At 40.3% G+C, this 20,220-nt stretch overlaps 1 protein-coding gene across 2 annotated transcripts; it reads right to left on the bottom strand.

The window, feature by feature from the left end:
• Nucleotides 1–3,653: 3,653 nt before the first annotated feature.
• Nucleotides 3,654–20,181, bottom strand: LOC105476089 (reactive intermediate imine deaminase A homolog). Of its 2 annotated transcripts, none has more exons than XM_071067962.1 (6): nucleotides 20,009–20,181; nucleotides 10,174–10,279; nucleotides 7,540–7,594; nucleotides 7,206–7,274; nucleotides 5,679–5,734; nucleotides 3,654–4,206 (listed from the first exon to the last, which is right to left on the bottom strand). In XM_071067962.1, the coding sequence occupies exons 1-6, from the start codon at nucleotides 20,071–20,073 to the stop codon at nucleotides 4,144–4,146; spliced, it is 414 nt and encodes a 137-aa protein (XP_070924063.1). In that variant the 5' UTR covers nucleotides 20,074–20,181; the 3' UTR covers nucleotides 3,654–4,143. The 2 variants fall into 2 exon arrangements, with proteins under 2 accessions (XP_070924063.1, XP_070924064.1); XM_071067963.1 differs by lacking the exon at nucleotides 20,009–20,181 and adding an exon at nucleotides 19,759–19,988 and having other exon boundaries at nucleotides 10,174–10,241.
• Nucleotides 20,182–20,220: the final 39 nt, after the last annotated feature.

Genomic DNA, 20,220 nt, shown 5'->3' with positions numbered 1-20,220 from the left:
GTCGGCTTCCCAAAGTGCTGGGATTACAGGCTGAACCCCCGCACCTGGCCACATATCCCAATTTTATGAAGATAGTTTGGTGATCCAAATCTGAATTCTCTTTAACAAAGACCAGCGATGTGGACATCATAAAGCCATTCATTTGCCCACATACAAATATGTGTAAGGCAAAAGGTAAGGTAAAAGGAGAATGACCCTTCCCTTCTTCTTTCTCCCCACACCAGATAGCAAGGCATGCCGTGTTTGAAATGTTGAAAGCATTTGCTTATAAGATGTCATAACATCTAAAACTATGTCAGCTTCTCACCTCTCCAGGGTTTATAAACTTATGAGTGTTTGGTTATAACCTCAAGGCCTTATTGCCTATGCAGAATCGGTGTAATTTCAGAGAGCAGCTGAAAAGTATGGAATTTCTCTTCCAGTTCCTGTTAGTATCAACAAAAGTTGGCATTAGTATCAACAAAAGTTGGCATTAGTAATCCATGTACAGGCGAATGGCAGGCTTTTCACTTTACTCGTCAGTACCACACTCAGCACATTTATTGGGGAACATTTGAGTTGTTAAAAGTTAACAACCATATCATTATTCTTGTGCCTAATGAGAGAGGTCTCTGGACATCAAAGCCAGGGTTTAATAACTCCCAAAGGTAGAAGAAAGGCCAACCTATATTATTGTAAAACACTCTTTCAGTTTAATAATGTGCTACTGAAATTAATAAACATGCTACTTCCATCCACCACTGGGGACAGAGGTCTGCAAACCTCACTAATTTCCAGAAAAAGAGTTCTGAGAAACCAACTGGGGATACCAATTTTGTTTTGAGATCTGCCTCATTTTGTTTTCTCATAGAATATAGATATTTCTAAAATTTATTTTTTGTTGTTGTTTTTTTGAGACAGAGTCTTGCTCTGTCTCTCAGGCTGGAGTGCAATGGCATGATCTTGGCTCACTGCAACCTTCACCTCCTAGGTTCAAGCCATTCTCCTGCCTCAGCCTCCCAAGTAGCTGGGACTACAGGCATGTGCCACCATGCCAGATTAATTTTTCTATTTTTAGTAGAGATGGGGTTTCAACATGTTGGCCAGACTGGTCTCAAACTCCTGACCTCAAGTGATCTGCCTGCCTCGGCCTCCCAAAGTGCTGGGGTTACAGGCATGAGGCACCACGCCTGGCCTTAACATTTCTTAATAAAAGTAAGTATAGTGATTCATACTATCACATAAATTTAAAAATAATGCATGTTGTATTGAATTGATTTGTGTGACCCTGATTCTAGACACTTTTTTTTTTTTTGAGACAGAGTCCCACTCTGTCACCCAGGCTGGAGTGCAGTGGCGTGATCTTGGCTCACTGCAACTTCCGCCGCCTGGGTTCAATGGATTCTGGTGCCTCAGCCTTCTGAGTAGCTGGGACTACAGGTGCACGCCATTACACCCACCTAATTTTTGTATTTTTAGTAGAGACGGGGTCTAACCTTGTTGGTCAGGCTGGTTTGGACTCCCGACCTCAGGTGATCCGCCCGCCTTGGCCTCCCAAAGTGCTGGGATTACAGGCATGAGCCACCACACCTGGCCCTGATTCTTTTTTTTTTTTTGAGACGGAGTTTCTCCCTTGTCACCCAGGCTGGAGTGCAGTGGCGCGCTCTTGGCTCACTGCAATCTCTGCCTTCTGGGTTTAAGTGATTCTTCTGCCTCAGCCTCCTGAGTAGCTGGGATTACAGACTCTAGACACTTTAAAAAGTCATTTTGGCCAGGCGCGGTGACTCATGCCTATAATCCCAGCACTTTGGGCTCCTGACTGCTTGAGGTCAGGAGTTCAAGACTAACCTGGGCAACATAATGAGACCCTGTCTTTGCAAAAACATAAAAATATTAGTCGGGTGTGGTGGTGTCTGTAATCCCAGCTACTCAAGAGGCTGAAGTGGGAGGAATGCTTCAGACAGGAGTTTGAGGCTGCCATGAGACATGATTGTGCTATTGCACTCCAGCCTGGGTGACAGAGTGAGAACATCTCAAAAAATAAATTAAAGAAAAAGAAAAAAAAAGACCAACATGCAATGTTCCCCAAAATTAACAAATTCTAGTGATTCTCCTTCAGAGTGGAAAAGAAGACTCCAAGACAGGACCCAGCCACTAACAAATTAATTAACGTGGGTACCAGCATCTTTTTTTTTTTTTTTTTTTGAGACGGATTCTTGCTCTGTCGCCCAGGCTGGAGTGCAGTGGCGCGATCTCGGCTCACTGCAAGCTCCGCCTCCCGGGTTCACGCCATTCTCCTGCCTCAGCCTCCCGAGTAGCTGGGACTACAGGCGCCCACAACCGCGCCCGGCTAATTTTTTTTTTTGTATTTTTAGTAGAGACGGGGTTTCACCGTGGTCTCGATCTCCTGACCTTGTGATCCGCCCGCCTCGGCCTCCCAAAGTGCTGGGATTACAGGCGTGAGCCACCGCGCCCGGCCTTTTTTTTTTTTTTTTTTTTTTTTTTGAGACGGAGTCTCGCTCTGCTGCCCAGGCTGGAGTGCAGTGGCCGGATCTTGGCTCACTGCAAGCTCCGCCTCCCGGGTTCACGCCATTCTCCTGCCTCAGCCTCCCGAGTAGCTGGGACTACAGGCGCCCGCCACCGCGCCCGGCTAGTTTTTTGTATTTTTTAGTAGAGATGGGGTTTCACCGTGTTAGCCAGGATGGTCTCGACCTCCTGACCTTGTGATCCGCCCGTCTCGGCCTCCCAAAGTGCTGGGATTACAGGCTTGAGCCACCACGCCCGGCCAGGTACCAGCATCTTATTTCCAGCTCTTTCGTTCTAGAGTTTGATTTTGAAGTCATGCCCTATATACAACTATTCCCCCTAGACCTAACCTGGCCAGGGTGTCTAATTTCCTGGCTTTGGCTTAGGAACAGGCCCTTAAGCTGAGCTGGACCAATCAGAGGCTTCCCTGAGATTCTTCTGCCAGAGAGATCAGGAAATGGTTACCTTTCTGCTGGGGTTAGTGCACTCATAGCCTGTATCTGGGGTCTGCAGCATCTTCCCCCAAGAGACAGATGGAGCCGTGAGGTTTCTGGGCTACATGTGCCTAAAGCCAGCTGTACTCTGGCCTCTGTGACCTAAGCCTATGCATTTATCTCTTTTCTCCACTTAATACTAGTTTGAGTTGGGTTTCTGTAACTTACTAATAAAAGACTCAATATTAAAAGTACAAAAATGTGACTTATCAATGAGCTAGAGAAAATAATATAAGAGCAGAAATAATGATAAAGAAAGATATAATAAAAAGGATCAACAAAGCCAAAAAGTAGTTCTTTAAAAAGATTAATAATGGAAAAAAAAGAAGTCCAAATAAATCATATCAGAGATGAAAAGGGGGGACAGATAGAGCAGAGATTAAAAAGATATCTACAAATGTGAAAATTTACATGCAAATTCTGCAACACTGTAAATGGCCAAAACTGCTGAAGACTAGAAAGTTTAAATGATGTTTCATGTAATAATAGTTGGCTAAAACTGCTGAAAAAAATAAACTGTGTAAAAGTGTATGAAGTCAGAAATAGGCTTTGAAAAATAAAATAGTTGGAGATTTTAACTTTACCCACCCCAACTAGGCAATATGTTTTAATGTATAAACTGTTAAGAAATAAGTGAACAAAATCACACCAAAGGAAATCTGCATGTCTATTTTATTTCCATTAGAAAAATATTATCTATATTAAATTTTGGTCCACTTTCTTCTCCTTGACCTCAAATTTAAACACTTAAATTTTACTCAAGAAAGAGCAGAATCACATACCTGACATGAAAACTAAATTGTTCACATCATTAGTTTGAATTAGATATGTTCTTGATTATTTCTCAGGAATAATTACTCTTCTTTCCTACCTGTTATTTCTCTTTTATTTATTGAGTAACTATGTAATGGGTATCTCTTTCCTATATTCAGTAATACAGGTGTAATTTAAAACAGTAACTGGATTCCTTCTCTAATCTTCATGTTCAACTCTCCCTATTATATAGTATTTCCATAATAACTTCAGATATTTTCATCAAGCTCACACTGTCATCAATTGTGAAAATTAAAAGGTTAATTAAGATGTTACATCAATTGTAAAAATCAAAATGTTAACAAGTCCAGACTACAAAGCACTGGCCCACTTATAGTGATGCTGTTGTCAGCGGTCCTTGGACAGCTACTGCTTCGATTTCAATTCGACTACCCTGTGAGGAAAACAAAACAATTTGTTTTAATCATTTTGTACAAATTGCAAACTCTATAATACCTACTAAAAACATGAAACTAATAGCAATATAACATTTTTAACGTTAAGCTTTTCAAGGAAGGAAAGGAGAAGGAAATATTCACCAAGAATCTATAATAGACCAGGTTACCATGCTAAGTATATTCATATACTATATTAGCTTATATGATTCTCACAGCAGCCCTGTTAGAGAGATATTTTCCTGTCAATTCACAGAATGATATGCTGAAGTGTAGAAGGAGTAATTAACTCATCTCAGTCACAAGCTAGATAGCAGAGGTTGAACCCTTGTCTTTTGATTCCAAGTTCAGAGCTCTTTCTACTACAACCAGTACCTTAATAGGTCTGATAATGATCATTCCAAGTAACAACTAATTAAAGCAATACAAATTACACTCTTAAAACATAATTTTTCTTTAGTAGAAACTGCAAGTAGAAGTCAGTAAGAGCTGCTTTTTTATAGGCAGGAATATCGTGCTGCTAAGCTTCGAGTTAGAGTAGCAAAATCAAAATGGTGAGAAATATGTGTGCCCCTGGTTTAGAGATTATTTTTCTAGTGGAAGGTTTAGATTCCTTTTCTTTCCTTTTTTTTTTTTTTTGAGACGGAGTCTAGCTCTGTCGCCCAGGCTGGAGTGCAGTAGCGCAATCTCGGCTCACTGCAAGCTCCGCCTCCCGGGTTCACACCATTCTCCTCCCTCAGCCTCCTGAGTAGCTGAGACTACAGGCGCCCGTCACCACGCCGGTCTAATTTTTTTGTATTTTTAGTAGAGACGGGGTTTCACTGTGTTAGCCAGGATGGTCTCCATCTCCTGACCTTGTGATCCGCCTGCCTCGGCCTCCCAAAGTGCTGGTATTACAGGCGTGAGCCATCGTGCCCGGCCTTTTCTCACAATTTAAGTATTTTGATTTTGATTCTATGTTCACGTGTTGTCTTAAAAGGTTTTTTTTTTTCATGCATGTAATATAGGGTATTTCCTTTCAGACTTTAAGTCCCTGGGGAAGCAGGAACTATCTCTTTTCTTTTCTTTTCTTTTTTTTTAGAGACAAGGTCTCACTGTTACCCAGGCTGCAGCACAGTGGTTCGATTACAGCTCACTGCAGCTGTAATCTTCTGGGTTCAAGTGTTCCTCCCACCTCAGCCTCCCAAGTAGCTGGGACTACAGGTGTGCACCACCACCATGCATGGCTAATTTTAATTTTTTTTTTTTTGTAGAGATGGCTGTCTTGCTATGTTGCCCAGGCTGGTCTAGAACTCCGGGCCTCAAGCGATCCTCCTGTGTTGGCCTCTCAAAGCATTGGGATTACAGGGGTATGCCACCCTACCCAGGCTACTTCTTTTAAGTTTCCTTTCACAGTGCTTAGTTTACTTATAGAAGGAAAACAATGTAGAAATTGAAAACTGTGTACATTAGTCATTTAAAGTGTACTTACTTTGGGCAAAGCAGCAACTTGGTAAGCAGCTCTAGCAGGAAAATTACTCTTGAAATCTGAATTTAAAAGAATTTCATTTTTTTAATAGAGAAGAGTTGAAAAAATAAAGATCAAGTGAAAAATTTTATTTTAGTTTTCAGATATTGTACTGTTATTCAATATTCTACAATTAAGAATCTGGCAAGTGCTTCATATACTAGTCAGTTCTTAGATATAAGCAACATTTTATTTTTATTTTTTTGAAACAGAGTCTCGCTCTGTCACCCAGGTTGGAGTGAAGTGGTGCGATCTCAGCTCACTGCAACCTCTGTCTCCCATGTTCAAGAGATTCTCCTGCCTCAGCCTCCTGAGTAGCTGGGATTATAGGTGTGCACCACCACGCTTGGCTCATTTTTGTATTTTTAGTAGAGATGGGGCTTTGCCATGTTGGCCAGACTGGTCTCAAACTCCTGATGTCAAATGATCCACCCACCTCAGCCTCCCAAAGTGCTTGGATTACAGATGTAAGCCACTGCACCTGGCTTTAAGCAACATTTTAAAAAAGAGGCTCACTATCAGATTTGTTTGATAAAATATTTAGCCATATGATTCCTACCATAGTTAATACTTTTTAAAATCTCTTAGCTTTCTGGCAAAAAAAAAAAAAAAAAAAAAAAAGAAATACGTACTCTAACATTTTGATCTTGTTTGATGTGGAGTTTTGTTTTTAAAGTGATATTTATAAACTATTTATCTAAATAGGGAACAAGTGCCCACCTCTAGCAATTTTGGCAAGTACTTCCTCTGCCAACTTTGGTCTTTTCTAGTCATTTCTTCAGGAGAGAATAAGTAATGATGCTTTTTCCATGTTATACCTTTGCCTCATCCCACTAGGTGGTAGGGACACCAATTTTCTCCACTATGACATCAATGTTAATAATAGCTAACATTTACTCAGTGCTTATAACACACCAGCATCTAAGTGCTTTACATGTTGTACTGACTCATTTAATCATTCCAACAATCCTATAAGGTAGGAGTATATTATCTCCATTTTGCATATGAGAAAACCAAGGCTTAGAAATATTAAGTAACTAACTAATGAGTCTGAGAGAGCCAGGATAAAGATGGTGGCTGGACCATACAGCAATAGTAAATAAAACCTATGTGTAAAAAACTTTTTAGGAGAGTTTAAAAAGCCTGAAAAGGGTTTAATGAAATTAAACTTTTGAAAAATGGGTATGTAGGGTTTCACTACATTGTTTTAGGGAATGCAATAGAAATATCTTAGGACTTTTTCATGGGGGGTATACAACCTATTTCCAATCAGATTATTAATTCTTTTAGGACAAGATCTATGACCATTTCTTTAGCATCTCCTACCACTCTTAATTCATAATACACATTCATTAATGTGACCAGATTTATTTCTTTTTACAAATGGAAAATAGGAATAAAGCCAAATTACTTACACTGTTTGTAGATTTCATGTGACCAGATTTATTTCTTTTTACAAATGGAAAATAGGAATAAAGCCAAATTACTTACACTGTTTGTAGATTTCATTGACAGTATTGAAGTCATTTATGTCAGCCAGAAGAACAGTTGTTTTCACCACTAGAAGATACAAACATTGTCATTAGGTTTAGTTATTTGGTCTGACCCAAAATATTACTTAGAAAAGGACTATATGATTCTGAGACTGTCTTGATTAAAATGGGACTGAAATGGGACCAAAGAAGTGAAGGAGAACAGTTGCTGTTTAAAACAACTTTTAAGTAGCAACAAAGACATGGCACAGCATATTACTGGATGCCATATATTTTTGAAAAAGACCAAAGAAATATCAAAAAGAAATGTGAAATAATATCAAATTGCTCACCATTAGTGAAGTCACAGCCTGCAGCTTTCAGAATTTCACCCATGTTTTTAAGAGCCTGTGAACCAAGCCAAGAAAGGCCTAAGTCACTGATATTAGATTTAAAGCTTTAATTACATTCAATTAATCATCTTTTACTAATACCTCCTTAAATAGCTTATGTTGCAGAAAAATCTTCTCTACTCTTGTTAGGAAGCTTACAAGTGTGTTTCTTGGCTTCCCTTTAATAGAATGAGTCTTTCTGAAATACAGTGAGAAGGTTGTCTCCTTTTGTGCATAAAAAGACTGGGTTGAAGTCCCTTCTTCAGTGCTAAAATGTGTTAATTGTTCGGCCAATGTCCACAGAAATAATTTCTGGGGTTCTTCATTTGATACCACTTCAAGGATAAGGATGAGCTAATAAGCATTAAAACATGTTTTCTTTTAAAGCAATATTTGACTTTAAAGGGTTCTTTTTCCTTTTTCTCAAAAAATGATATTAGTAAATTATATAACTGTTTGAGACACTGGCTTCTGGAAAAGCATCTTTTTTTTGGATTCATTCTTCCTTCCCACTTTGCTGGTCACAATGTAATATTTCATTATATTCTTGTGTCTTTTAAAATAATCTTCTAAATAGGTAATACATGGATATGGCAACAACAACAACAAACTCAAAAGCTATTAAAAAAGCATATATAGTGTAAAGATCTCTCTCACCCTTCTCTCTCTCTCCCATGTTTCCCACCTCAGAGGTAACCACTGTTCCTAATTTATTGTATATCCTTCTAGGTACAGTCAATGCTTATGTTACATATTTTTAAACATAAAAGCACACACGGTAGCATACTGTGCATGCTGTTCTGCATCTTGGTTTTATTACCATGAAACAATTTACGTTGGAGATCTTTCCACATTACTTTAGTTGTATTGATCTAGCATAATTTATTCAACCGGTTCTTTATGAGTGGACATTTAGGTTTTTAAAAATCTTTCAGCTAGGCCAGGTCCGGTGGCTCACGCCTGTAATCTCAGCACTTTGGGAGGCTGAGGTGGGTGAAGCATGAGGTCAGGAGATCGAGACCATCCTGGCTAACATGGTAAAACCCCATCTCTACTAAAAATACAAAAAAATAAGCCAGATGTGGTGGCGGGCACTTGTAGTCCCAGTTACTTGGGAGGCTGAGACAAGAGAATTGCTTGAACCTGGAAGACAGAGGATGCAGTGAGCTGAGATCACGACACTGCACTCCAGCCTGGGCAACAGAGCGAGGCTGTCTCACAAAAACAAAGCAAAACAAACTTTCAGCATTATATGACTCAGTAAATGCATAAAATTATAGTTTATTGTTTTATTTTATTTTACTTTTTGAGACAGTGTCTTGCTCTGTGTCCCAGGCTGGAGTACAGTGGTGCAATCTTGGCTTACTGCAACCTCCACCTCCCAGGTTTAAGTGATTCTCCTGTATCAGCTTCCTGAGTAACGGGAACTATAGGCATGTGCCACCTCACTGGGTTAATTTTTTTTTTCTTTTTTTTTTGAGACGGGGTCTTGCCCTGTCGCCCAGGCTGGAGTGGAGTGGCGTGATCGAAGAGTTGGATATTTGATGGACCATGAATCATCTAACAACCAAAAGAGAGATTCCACCTCCTTAACACTAAAGTCACCTTAAACCTGAATCATTGACATCAGATGACATGCTGCCACTTCTACATGGATTGGGAAATTTTCTTTTCAGGGCCACTGACCTGCCCCTCTTAAAAAAAGAAAAAAAAATTACCACCACAGAAGTAAAAAGTCAACATTTAAAAAAATAAGCATGTGGAATATAATTCTAATTATATGTTGCTCACTGCAACTTCCGCCTTCCAGGCTCAAATGATTCTCATGCCTTAGCCTCCTGAGTAGCTGGGACTACAGGCACATGCCACCACACCTGGCTAATTTTTGTATTTTCAGTAGAGACAGGGTTTCACCATGTTGGCCAGGCTGGTCTTGAACTCCTGACCTCAGATGATCTGCCCACCTCAGCCTCCCAAAGTGCTGGGATTACAGGCGTGAGCCATTGTACCTGGCCTCCCCTGGCTAGTTTTTGTATTTTTAGTAGAGATGGGGTTTCACCATGTTGTCCAGGCTAGTCTTGAACTCCTGACCTAAAGTGATCTGCCAGCCTCGGCCTCCCAAAGTGCTGGGATTACAGGCGTGAGCCACCATGCCTGGCCTACATTATGGTTTAATTATATTTATTGGATTAGAATCATATTCCCCACCATGCTTATTTTTAAAAATGTTGACTTTTTACTTCTGTGGTGGTAAATTTTTTTTTTTTTTTTGAAGAGGGGCAGGTCAGTGGCCCTGAAAAGAAAATTTCCCAGTCCATTTGGAAGTGGCAGCATGTCATCTGACGTCAATGATTCAGGTTTAAGGTCACTTTAGTGTTAAGGAGGTAGAATCTCTCTTTTGGTTGTTAGATGATTCATGATCCATCAAATTTCCAACTCTTAGATCGAAAACTACGTTAAATCAAGCAGTAAGTAGTTTAAAAAAACATTTATCTGTTAATCTCTATAAAACAAATCAGGGAAGTGGATTCTTAATACTCTCCAACCTTAAAAAGGTAGAAGAAAAGGAAACTTCAAATGTGGAAAATGACTTACTTGTTTAGCTTCTTCTGCTACCCCTCCTGACACAAGCTGTCCACTTGAAGGGTCCATGCCTATCTGTCCTGAAATGTAAATGGTCCTGTCGACTAACACAGCTTGACTGCAATAAACAGAAAGCTAGTGTATTTATATAAGTATAAAACATAAAATTCAATGCTAGAAGACTTTTTTGATAGGACAGAGAAGTACAAATGGTTAAAAAAAAAAAAAAGATACATTGGACTTCACGAAAATTAAAAACTTTTATTTACCAAAGGTATCTTTTTTTTTTTTTTTTGAGACGGAGTCTTGCTCTGTCGTCCAGGCTTGAGTGCAGTGGCACGATCTCGGCTCACCATAAGCTCTGCCTCCTGGGTTGATGCCATTCTCCTGCCTCAACCTCCCAAGTAGCTGGGACTACAGGCGCCCGCCACCACGCCTGGCTAATTTTTTTTGTAGTTTTAGTAGAAACAGGGTTTCACTGTGTTAGCCAGGATGGTCTTGATCTCCTGACCTTGTGATCCGCCCGCCTCGGCCTCCCAAAGTGCTGGGATTACAGGTGTGAGCCACCGCGCCCGGCCTATCAAAGATACCTTTAAGAAAATGAAAAGGGGCTGGGTGCTGTAATCCTAGTGCTTTGGGAGGGTGAAGCAGGAGGATTGCTTGGGACCAGGAGTTTGCGACCAGCCTGGGCAACCACTCAGTCTCTACAAAAAACAATGAAAAACAGCCGAGTATGGTGACGCACACCCGTGGTCCCAGCTACTCAGGAGGTTAGGGTGATTGAATTGCGTAAGCCCAGGAGTTGAAGGCTGCAGTGAGCCATGTGTATATCACTGCGCTCCAGCCTCAGTTGGCACTGGGTAACAGACAGAGACCCAAAATAAAAAAAGGGGTTGGGGGAAGAAAAAGCAAGTGATAGATTGGGAGAAAAATATTTGCAAAACATATACCTAATAAAGTACCTATATCCAGAATATAAGAAGAACTCTTATAAGTCAATAATGTGAAGACAACCAATGAAATATGAGCAAATGATACTTTACAAAAGAAAACATACAAAGAGTTAGAGTACATTAAATTTGCTCAACATTATTAGTCATTGGAGAAATGCAAAGCAAAACCACACACTAAGACATCACTGATAAAACAAGCATTGGCAATGATGGGGAGCAACCCTCATACACTGTTGGTAGGAATGCAAAATGGTACAGCCACTTTAGAAATAGTTTGGCAGTTTCTTTAAAAATTTAAACATATATTTGACATACAACTCAGCAAACTCTTCTTTCAGAGACAGGGTTTTGCTCTGTCACCCAGGCTGGAGTGCAGTGGTAGGATGGTGGCTCACTGAAGCCTTGACTTCCCAGGCCCAAGCGATCCTCCCATCTCAGCCTCCCAAGTAGCTGGGACTAAAGGTGTGCATCACCATGCCCGGCTAATTTTTTATTTTATTTTTTATTTATTTTGCTTTTTTGTAGAGATGAGGTCTTGCTGTGTTGCCTAGGCTTGTCTCAAACTCCTGGACTCAAGTGATCCTCCTGCCTTGGCCTCCTAAAATGCTGGGATTACAGGCTTGAGCCTCAACTCAGCAATTTCTTTCCTAGGCAACTATCAAAGAGAAATGAAAACATATGTCCAAAGACTTTATGTGAATGTTCAGAATAGCATTATTTATAGCAAAAATGGAAGATGCACACACACGCACCCACTGATAGATCCAACAAAGGACTATATATTGTCTTATTTCACTTAAATGAAACCTTAGAAAGGACAATAGCAACAGCAGATGATTAACTGTTGTCTGGGGCCAGGGGTGATCATAAATGGGTACAAGGGAATTTTTTGGGAGTGATGGAAATGTTCTAAAATTTGACTATTATAGTGGATGCCTGATTCTATACATTTACCAAAACTCATGGAACACTACGTGAGTAACTTAATTAAAATGGGTAACTTGTTGTTTTGAGGTGGAGTCTCACTCTGTCACCCAGGCTGGAGTGCAGTGGCACAATCTTGGCTCACTGCAACCTCCGCCTCCGCGTTCAAACAATTCTCCTGCCTCAGCCTCCCAAGTAGCTGGGATTACAGGCGTGAGCCACCACGCCCAGCTAATTTTTGCATTTGTAGTAGAGATGGGGTTTTGCCATGTTGGCCAGGCTGGTCTTGAACTCCTGACCTCAGGTGATCCACCCACCTCGGCCTCCCAAAGTGCTGGGATTACAGTTGTGGGCCACCACACCCAGCCATTAAAATGGGTAACTTTTATAAGTAACTTATACCTCAATATAGCTGTAAAGCAAAAAAATGCAATTTCAAGAGCACTTTTAAAAACATAAGTAGTCATGGGGGCAGTTTCCCCCATGCTGTTCTCGTGATAGTGAGTTCTCACGTGATCTAACAGTTTTATAAGTGTCTGACAGTTCCTCCTACACACGCACACTCTCTCTTGCCTGCCATCATATATGATGTGCCTCTTCCCCTTCCGCCATTATTGTAAGTTTCTTGAGGTCTCCCCAGCCATGCGGAACGGTGAGTCAATTAAGCCTCTTTTCTTTATAAATACTTGGGTTGTATCTTTATAGCAGTGTGAAAATGAACTAATACAACTTCATTTCTGCAAAGTGCTTACTTCTGTAACTAACTTTTTCTGTTATGAAGATGTTAAATTTCAGAAGTAGGATAAAATCACAGGAAAAAGAATACAATACATTGATACCTGAAAAAAGCCAAACAAGTCCACTTTTTACAGGAATCATATTAGTTTTGGGATGAAGAAAGCCTGTCTGTTTTTTTAAGATGTTGAAGAAAGAAACCTTAATGTAATTTTAATTTAAAAGTGAAATGTGGTAGGGCATGGTGCCTCATACCTATAATCCCAGCACTTTGGGAGGCTGAGGCGGGCAGATCACTTGAGGTCAGGAGTTCAAGGCCAGCCTTGCCAACATGGGGAAATCCTGTCTCTATTAAAAAACACAAAACTTAGCCAGTGGTGGTGCACACCTGTAATTCCAGCTACTTGGGAGGCTGAGGCATGAGAATCACTTGAACCTGGGAGGTGGAGGTTGTAGTCAGCCAAGATTGCATTACTACACTCCAGCCTGGGCGACAGAGGAAGACTCTGTATCAAAAAAAAAAAAAAAAAGAAAAAAAAAAGTGAAATTTGTTTTAAAATTTCCATGTTTATTTATAAATTTAAGATAGTCTCATTTTAATCCTCTTCTTTTAGTTCCCTATTCTTCCATTTTCCAACATGCTCCAAACTTTCCTCTTTTATTTCATGAAGTTTTCCCTGGTCTTCTTGACCACATCTTTTGTTTTCCTTTATAATTTATTTTTGAATAGGAGTTCATATGGTTCAAAAATCCAGAAAATATACAAAGAATTGCAGTGAAAAGTCTTTCATTCTTGTTCCCTATTTGCTCAGTTCCCAGCCCAGAACCATTGTTCTTCTTTAGGTATTCATCCAGTCTCTTTAATGAACAGAAAACCAAAACAAATATATATTTTCTCTTTTCTTTTACATAAAATATGGTATATTAAACGTTCTTGTACACTTTGTTTTTTTCACTCAACGGAATATCATGAAGATCTTTCCATAAGTATATGTAGAGTGCTTCCTCATTTTTTGAAACAGCTATGTATGTTTTACAATATGGATATACTTTATTTAATTAGTCACCATTACTTCCAATATTTTGTTATAAATAAAACTACACTAACCACACACACACACACACACACACACACACACACACACACACACATACACACACACACAGACTTTCCCTAAGTAACTAAGCTTTTCTTTCTCCTGGATCCCAGGAGTGCTCTGGTTGTATCTTCCTTATACTATGTACAGGATCCTGCCTTGTGTTGTAACTCATCCTGTTATTATCCTATCTCCCAAGGTATCTTAGACTCTAAACTCCTTGAGTTTGGGGTAATGTCTTACCATGTCTCTGTAGCTCTGTAGGGTGTAGGTGATTCTTTGCATACAGTAGGCACACTATAACTACTTGCTGATGTTTTGCTCTTTAACCACTTAGTAGCATAAACAATTTTGGTTGTCAGTGAATGTCTTTTCAGCAGGACCTGTCGACTTACAGCAAATGCTTTGGAGAGAGCTAAGGAGGTATGTTTAAACTTGGTAACATGATTCAGAAAGTCTAGAAAGTTTTCTCAGCTATCTGGCTTTCACACTGGTCCACAAATAGATAACTACTGAGTTTGTTAATTTGTAATCTTTTCTCGGGTTAAATAATACCATCAGTAACACTGTTTTTTATTAACTGTCCTGTGTAGAATTAGGCCGTCTGCCCTAGGTCCTGTGCAAAGTGCCTTCAGCTTTCCCCATATCTGAAACACACTTTAAGACCAAATGCATTATTATTTATCAGAAACTTCACGGTAGTAAAAAGAAACTCTTTTATTTTCAAAATATAAAAAGTAAGCACTGACTGGAGCTGAGTCCATCTGAGCTATGTGAGTTATCTCTTATAGATCTAAAGAGGTTTGTTCATAAGAATAATTGTCTAGTTGACACTTTCTGAGCATAAGAATCCTACTATCCAAAGACATGTGGTTGGACTTCAGAAAATTTAAAAGTGCATTGTTCTACTTCCAGGTTAAAGGGTAATCACACTTTCAAAAGCGTTCTAATAATTCTCACATCATAGTCTATGCCACACGGGCTACTGCTTCAAAAATTTATTATTATGAGGACGGTGTGCAATATGCGCAATGCAAAGCAATGCAATGTTGAAATCTTTCAAGGTTCTGTCTGGAAGTATTCCTGAAATGTGCAGAGTTGATTGGCTAATTAGTGACAACACCCCATCCATTCCAATGCCAGAGACTGAAAGTTCAACACATTTGAATTCTTCCTGGAGAGGACCCAGGATTCTCAAAAAGTGTACTCACTACGCACTTCATGCACAAAAACTCGTTTCCAAAAGGTTCCTAAAACATGTCCAATTAACTTTATCAGAATATAAGTAGTTAGTTGGAGTTTGTTTTTTTCTTAAACATTAACTATTGAAAATAAGCACGATTTCTAGTCACCTAGTGCACAAGAGGCACAATGTCCTGGAAGTCTCCACACCACGAAGCTGGTTGGTGGCTTTTTTTTCTTGTCATATTGGCACATTCATACGATGATTCCCTTCCTTTTTGCTTTCAGCTTTATAAAGACAGTTGACTCCCACTCACCTTCAAGTCAACCAGGAACATTACTGTTATGCTTTCCTTCTTGAACAAAGTCCACAGAGTATCTCTAAATAGGTCAAGGAAGGGGTATACTCTTTAGCAGGCTCCAGGACAAAGTGTCTCTAATAATCACTTTGATTTGGTTGTGTCCCTCTTGTTTGAAGGTAAAAGTGTTTTTTTAAAATGCTATTACTGTGTGATTGAGAGAAAGACATTAGGGCAGAAGGAGAAAAAAGATTACAAATTTTCACTTACAATATCCCCTAACTATTCTCACTCTCTTAACCTCCAAATTTCTATCGGAATTACTATCAGAATTATCTTCTTAAAAGATCTGATCATGTTCCACCCTGTTTAAAAATATTTAGCCTGGGCAATGTGGTGAAACCCCAGCTCTACAAAAAATACAAAAATTATCCGGGCATGGTGGCTTGGGCCTGTAGTCCCAGCTACTTCGGAAGCTGAGGTGGGAGAATGGCTTGAGCTCAGGAGGTTGAGGCGACAATAAGCCATGATCCTGGCTCCAGCCTGGGTAACAGAGCGAGACACTGTCTCAACACACACACATACAAACACACAACCACAACAAAAAAACACGTTTGATTGTTCCTCATTATATACAAAATAAAATTTATATTCTTCCATTTAGTATTGGAAACCACCACAACCTGTATCTTGCTAAAATCTCCTTTTTTTTTTTTTTTTTTTTTTTTTTTAGACAGAGTCTCGCTCTGTAGCCCAGGCTGGAGTGCAGTGACGCGACCTCAGCTAACCACAACCTCTGCCTTCCAGGTTCAAGCAATTCTCTGCCTCAGCCTCCCGAGTAGCTGGGATTACAGGCATACACCACCATGCCCAGCTAATTTTTTTTTTTTTTGTATTTTTAGTAGAGATGGGGTTTCACCATCTTGGCCAGGCTGGTCTTGAACTCCTGACCATGTGATACACCCACCTCTGCCTCCCAAAGTGCTGGGATTACAGTCGTGAGCCACTGCGCCCGGCCAAAATCTAATTTTTATTGGTCACTTTTATTTAATTCCCACAATAATCTTATCAAGTGGTATTATTTATGCCCATTTAGAAGACAAAGAAGCAAACTAAGAGAGGTTAAGTCACTCTGCAAGGTTATATAATTAAAAAGAGGCAAAACAAAAATTCAAATCCAAATTCCAACTCTTAATCAGTATTCTCAAAGGAGTCAGTCATACACAGTGAAACACAGTAAGAAAATGACTCCTTTTCCAATTTTTTTTTCAATCTACACCAGGGACAACAAAGTAAATGATTAAGACTAGGCTCTAGGCCGGGCGCGGTGGCTCAAGCCTGTAATCCCAGCACTTTGGGAGGCCGAGACGGGCGGATCACGAGGTCAGGAGATCGAGACCATCCTGGCTAACACAATGAAACCCCGTCTCTACTAAAAATACAAAAAAATTAGCCGGGCGCGGTTGTGGGCGCCTGTAGTCCCAGCTACTCGGGAGGCTGAGGCAGGAGAATGGCGTAAACCCAGGAGGCGGAGCTTGCAGTGAGCCGAGATAGCGCCACTGCACTCCAGCCTGGGCGACAGAGCGAGACTCCGTCTCAAACAAACAAACAAAAAAAAAAAAAAAAAAAAAAAAAAAGACTAGGCTCTAGTACCCATTTCCTAAATTCAAATTTTGTTACATCACTTTTTAGTGGTGTAACTTTTGGCAAATTATTTAATTTTGCACACATCAGTTTCTTCATCCGAAAAATGGGGACTATAATACAACCATGCATATAAATCACTTAGAACCATGCCTGGTGCTGACCAGGCGTGGTGGCTGACACCTGTAATCCCAGAACTTTGGGAAGCCGATGTAGGTGGATCACTTTAGGTCAGGAGTTCAATACCAGCCTGACCAACACAGTGAAACCCTATCTCTACTAAAAATACAAAAATTATCCGAGTGTGGTGGCACATGCCTATAATCCCAGCTACTTGGGAGGCTGAGACATGAGAATCACTGGAATCTGTGGGGTGGAGGTTGCAGTGAGCCGAGATTGTGCCACTGCACTCTAGCCTGAGCAACAGAGCGAGACTCTGTCTCAAAAAAAAAAAAAAAAAAAAAAGGGGCCCGATGCTGCTGAGTAAGCATCAGTAAATGTTAGCAATGATGATTCTACCCCATTTGATTACATCAAGGAGAAAAAAATCATCTTTAGAAAACAAATTAAAACATCAATTGAAAGTTTTTAATTAAACTTTTTTTTCTAAAATAGAGATGGGGTCTCCCTATGTTGCCCAGGCTGGTCTTGAACTCCTGACCTCAAGCAGTCCTCTCACCTTGGCCTCCCACAGTGCTGGGATTACAGGCGTGAGACACAGTACCAGCCTAAAGAAACCTCACTCTTAACAAAGAGAGAGCAGGCCTCAGATTTTGAACCAACTGTAATGTCTAGTCCAGCTAAAATTTAATAACACCTTTTTTAAAATTGAGTTTATTTTTTACTATTACTTTCTATTGAAATGTTTTCTATTTCGTGTACTGTTGTAAAGTTTCCCTTTTCAATTAACTTGTTAAATAAAATGAAGTGAGCCATCTCAAAGAAATAGGTTAAGTAAATTATAAGTGATATACAGATTTGGCAAACAAACAAAAAAGATAGAAGTAGCACTTGAATTATGAAAACTTTCTCCCCAAAATCTTTATACCATGCATTCTTCTACCTCCATGCCCTCACTCAAGCCATTCCCTTTACCTGACTTCTACCTCCACGCCCTTCACTCAATGACTTCCTGTTGAAATCCTTAATAAATTAATTTAAAAATCAAACTTCACAAGACTATTATAAATGACAAAACCAACCTTCAAAACCAAAGGACTACCTCTCACAAGTAACCTTCCTAAATCTTCTCTTTCCTCTTCCACCCCAAGTTAAAATCAATATGTCTTTTTTCTGCTTTACTCCCTACCCCACTTGCCCTCTCACTCCCACTGCATTTTATTTCCAAGTTTTCTATATTAATTCCTGTTCTGCCACATCTCAGTGCCTTTTCTCACAGCAGTAGGTTTAAAGGAGGGAGCTAGGGCTTGACTTCAAATCAAAATGTCACTTGTAGACTCTCTGACCTTGACTTTGAGCTTCAGTTTTCTTTTTGTAAAATGGGGATGGGACTTAAGAGAAGGTGGTTGTCATGGTGCCTGGCATAGAGCATGTGCTAAATTAAAATGTTCATTTTTCTTTTCCCCATATATATTAATGTTTTTCACACTGGGTTGTCTTTATACATTTTTGTACTCCTAAGTGCTTGGCATATAGTAGGCATTCAATGCACATCTATAAGAGTTTCAGCTGCAGAAGTTTTCCCACTTTGGTTCTTTAACAGTGAGCAGATACTATAAACTGTATTTTAAATAGAAAAAAATTGAAAAAGGGTTGCGAAGTATACTTTAGTGAAGAATTGATCCAATAGTTTTAAAGCTGAGACATTTTAAGAATATGAAGCTTAAAAATAAAATTAACTTTTCCATTTAAAAGCACTTCTGACAAGTGGAAACAAAAGCACAAGTGGAAACAAACACAGGTTAGACTTTCTGGCCAGTATACATATATTTAGCTAGAGTATGTTGGCACAGTCTTAGAAAATAATGTTTGCTACGATTTGTATTTAGTAGTGGGAAATAAGAATGGGCAATGAATTGATAAACATTACAATGCATTTCCATATGTTGTAGAAACCAGTGGCTTGCGTAGATGTGCAGGGATTTGCTAAGCATTTCTGTTAAAGGAACTCAGCTCTCCACAGAAGAGACAACCACATCTGTTGACAGGGCTCTTCTCAATTGAGAGAGGGCTCTGTTTCCTCTTCCACCCCAAGTTAAAATCAATTTGTCTTTTTTCTCCTTTACTGCCTACCCTACTTGCCCTCTCACTCCCATTGCATTTTATTTCCAAGTTTTCTGTAATAATTCCTGTTCTGCCACATTTCAGTGCCTTTTCTCACAGCAGGAGGTTTAAAGGAGGGAGCTGTTGATGGGGTTCTTTTCAATTGAGAGAGGGGTAGACCAAGTATGAAGCTAATGAAAGAAGCTGGTCATAAAGGACCACATGTTTTATGATTAAATTTATAGGAAATGTCCACAATCAGCAAATCCATGAAGATGCAAGTAGATCGTCCGGGGCCGGGGGAGAGGAGAATGGGAAGTGAATGCTAATGGGGATGGGATTTATTTTTGGGGTGATGAAAATGGTTCTGAAGAAAGTGGTGATGGCTGCATAACTGTGAGTATGGTCAAAATCACTGAATTGTACATGCTAAAGGGGGTGAATCTTATGGTACGTGAATTATATCTCAATAAAGCTGTTACCAAGAAAACAAAAACTACCCCCTTCCCCCAAAAAACACAGCGTCTGAAGACTTCTAACCGGGGAGAGCTGTCTGGCAGGCTGGGCTCCGCAGCGAGGCAGCCCCAGAACGAGCAAAGTCCCGTGGAGTGCAGGCTCCCGGTCCCATCGTGGCTCCCAACTCTCTGTGGGTCTTTGGGTGCGTTGCCCCTTTCCAGGCTCAATTTCCTCGCGTGTTCGCTGGGCCTCTGACCCGGAGGGACCCCAACCGGGCCCGAATCCCCGAACCCATACGCCCCGGGTCCGTCACTGCTCCCACCAGCCTCGTTACCTGTAGGGTCCTATGGCCCCTGGAGCTTTCGCGGTGCTGATCACCCTTCTGATCAAGGACGACATGGCTAAGTCTTCCCTCTTGCAGCCCCTTCAGGAGAAGAAGCCCCAGCACCAGCCCTGCTCGCTTCTGGTGCGACTGACCAACCCTAGCAGCGCCTCTGCCGGACAGCGCCTGCTGGGGGCGGGCTCGCGCGTCATTCTGGGAATTGT

The sequence above is a fragment of the Macaca nemestrina genome, chromosome 8 (assembly GCF_043159975.1).
Source record: "Macaca nemestrina isolate mMacNem1 chromosome 8, mMacNem.hap1, whole genome shotgun sequence".
Lineage (NCBI taxonomy): Eukaryota > Metazoa > Chordata > Mammalia > Primates > Cercopithecidae > Macaca > Macaca nemestrina.
Note: the sequence above shows the minus strand (reverse complement) of the source record. Positions and strands in the feature narration are given on the sequence as shown.